General features: G+C 35.9%; 1 protein-coding gene across 1 annotated transcript; it reads left to right on the forward strand.

Moving 5' to 3' along the window:
- The first annotated feature begins 230 nt into the window (after positions 1 to 230).
- LOC128219260 (FMRFamide receptor-like) lies at positions 231 to 1355 on the forward strand. The gene has a single exon (XM_052927073.1). The coding sequence runs from the start codon at positions 231 to 233 to the stop codon at positions 1353 to 1355; it is 1125 nt and encodes a 374-aa protein (XP_052783033.1).
- The last annotated feature ends 573 nt before the right edge of the window (positions 1356 to 1928 follow it).

Raw genomic sequence — 1928 nt, forward strand, 5'->3', positions numbered from 1 at the left:
GTTTTACTTGTCTGTCTTAGAAATTCTTTTTGTTTTACACTTTCAGTTAATTTAACAACGTCTTATTTTCCAGATTTTCCAATGATGAATGTTTTAAATGAAAAGCAGATATTTCACCTTTAGTATTTTTTAATGTCATTTCAGATAACATACGCTAAAGGGCAAAGGAAATACATTTGCACAGACCGAAACGCTCGGAAAGAACATAACTAACAAATACATTGGCAAAAATGGATCGTAATTGCTCATCCCTCCATAACAGTGGGACAAACATCAGCGATTGTTTTGACCAAGTTCAAGCCGGAGAAACAGACTCTACGATATGTACACTTGAGCGATATTTTGTACCGTTTATTGCAGTTATCGGGGTATTAGGAAATCTTTTGGCATTAACAGTATTTTTACGGAAATCGATGAGAAACAATTCGTCCAGTTTTTTTCTGGCCGTGCGTTGCTTGTCGGACGCGGGCTTTTTGTTGGTGCTCATGGTGATTTGGGTATCGACGGTGTTTGAACTGTACTTGAGCAAAGTGTTGTTTGTGTGCAAAGCTTTAATATTTTTGACCTACGTATTTGGGTGCTTATCTGTGTGGCTTGTAATCTTTGTTACAGCAGAGAACTATACACGAATTTGCAAGCCTTTCCTTGTACACAGACTGTGTAAGACCCTTTATGCAAAAAATATCTTTTTTGTAATTTTAGTGGTTATCATTAGCAGCTACAGTTTTCCATTTTGGGCAATGACAGATAATTGCGTGCCTTTCGCAGCTCATTATGAGTTCGTTACAATAATGGTGTATATTGATTCGGTGCTGACCCTGTTCTTACCGATTATTTTAATTGCTATACTTATGGCTGCGATTGTCACATCGACAATTCAAGCACGTAAAAGGCGACGAAGGCTTAGTCGGTCAAAAATGAGGAAAACCATGAACCCAACTAAGAAAGTTACGACGATGCTCTTCGCTGTCACCGTTACATTTATAGTTTTGAACATTCCATCGCATAGCGTTCGGCTTTGGTTAATGGTGTCCACATTTCTTGAACATGACAATGTAGGGACATCGGCTGTTTCAATTAGTCAGACCATATCATCCCTGTTGTACTACCTGTCGATGTCTATCAATGTGATCATTTACTATATTTTCGGAAGCAAGTTCCGGAGAACACTTAATGGACTTTTCCTACCAAAAGAATTAAGCGAACATTCATCGACAAGGTCAGATGGTTCCACTGCCCGTGAAACCTTGAGGAAAGTTTCTATGCCTCTCCTCGGTGAGATCAACTATGCAGCGAACAACGACAGTTTCTGTTTGGGACACACAATGACGCCAACCAAAAGCTCTTATTTGTGATGAAACACGAAGACAAACAACATTAATAAGCACGGTATTATTGGACTTACCTTGGTTTAGGGAAAATGAGATATTTTGTGAAAAAATATTCCAAGTTAGTTTTGGGGTTATTTCAGTCAAGTGAGAAATTTATTTCTGTGATAGATAAATAACACAATTCATCTATATAAACCATAGGTCTTACCTTAAGCACTATGATCATTCGCTAATTTGCGCGAATAATTTGCCCACAACTTGCATTATAAAGTTAAAACTAATTTTTAAGTTTAAATGTTTTTACTTGTTTTCATTTTGTTTTGTAATCCTTATATATTCCGCTTAACCTGGTTAAAATAATTACAGCTAACTGCAGATTTACTAGTATAAATGTATTAAAAAGCTGACTATCTAATCGGACAAAACGTGATGTTTACCGCATACCATTTTAAATGTTTAAAACAAAGTAATGAAAGAAATAAACTTATTGTCAATTGTGAAATACCTACAGATTAATTGTTTTGAATGTTTTAACTAATAAAAAGGAGCTCTTGAACATGTAATAGTAACGCTTAAGCACGAGTGTATACTTTCTAA

This window comes from Mya arenaria, chromosome 15 (assembly GCF_026914265.1).
Source record: "Mya arenaria isolate MELC-2E11 chromosome 15, ASM2691426v1".
Classification (NCBI taxonomy): Eukaryota; Metazoa; Mollusca; class Bivalvia; order Myida; family Myidae; genus Mya; species Mya arenaria.

Excerpts from the sequence above, each read along its gene's own strand:
- LOC128219260 (XM_052927073.1), top strand. The coding sequence starts at position 231 with ATGGATCGTAATTGCTCATCCCTCCATAACAGTGGGACAAACATCAGC.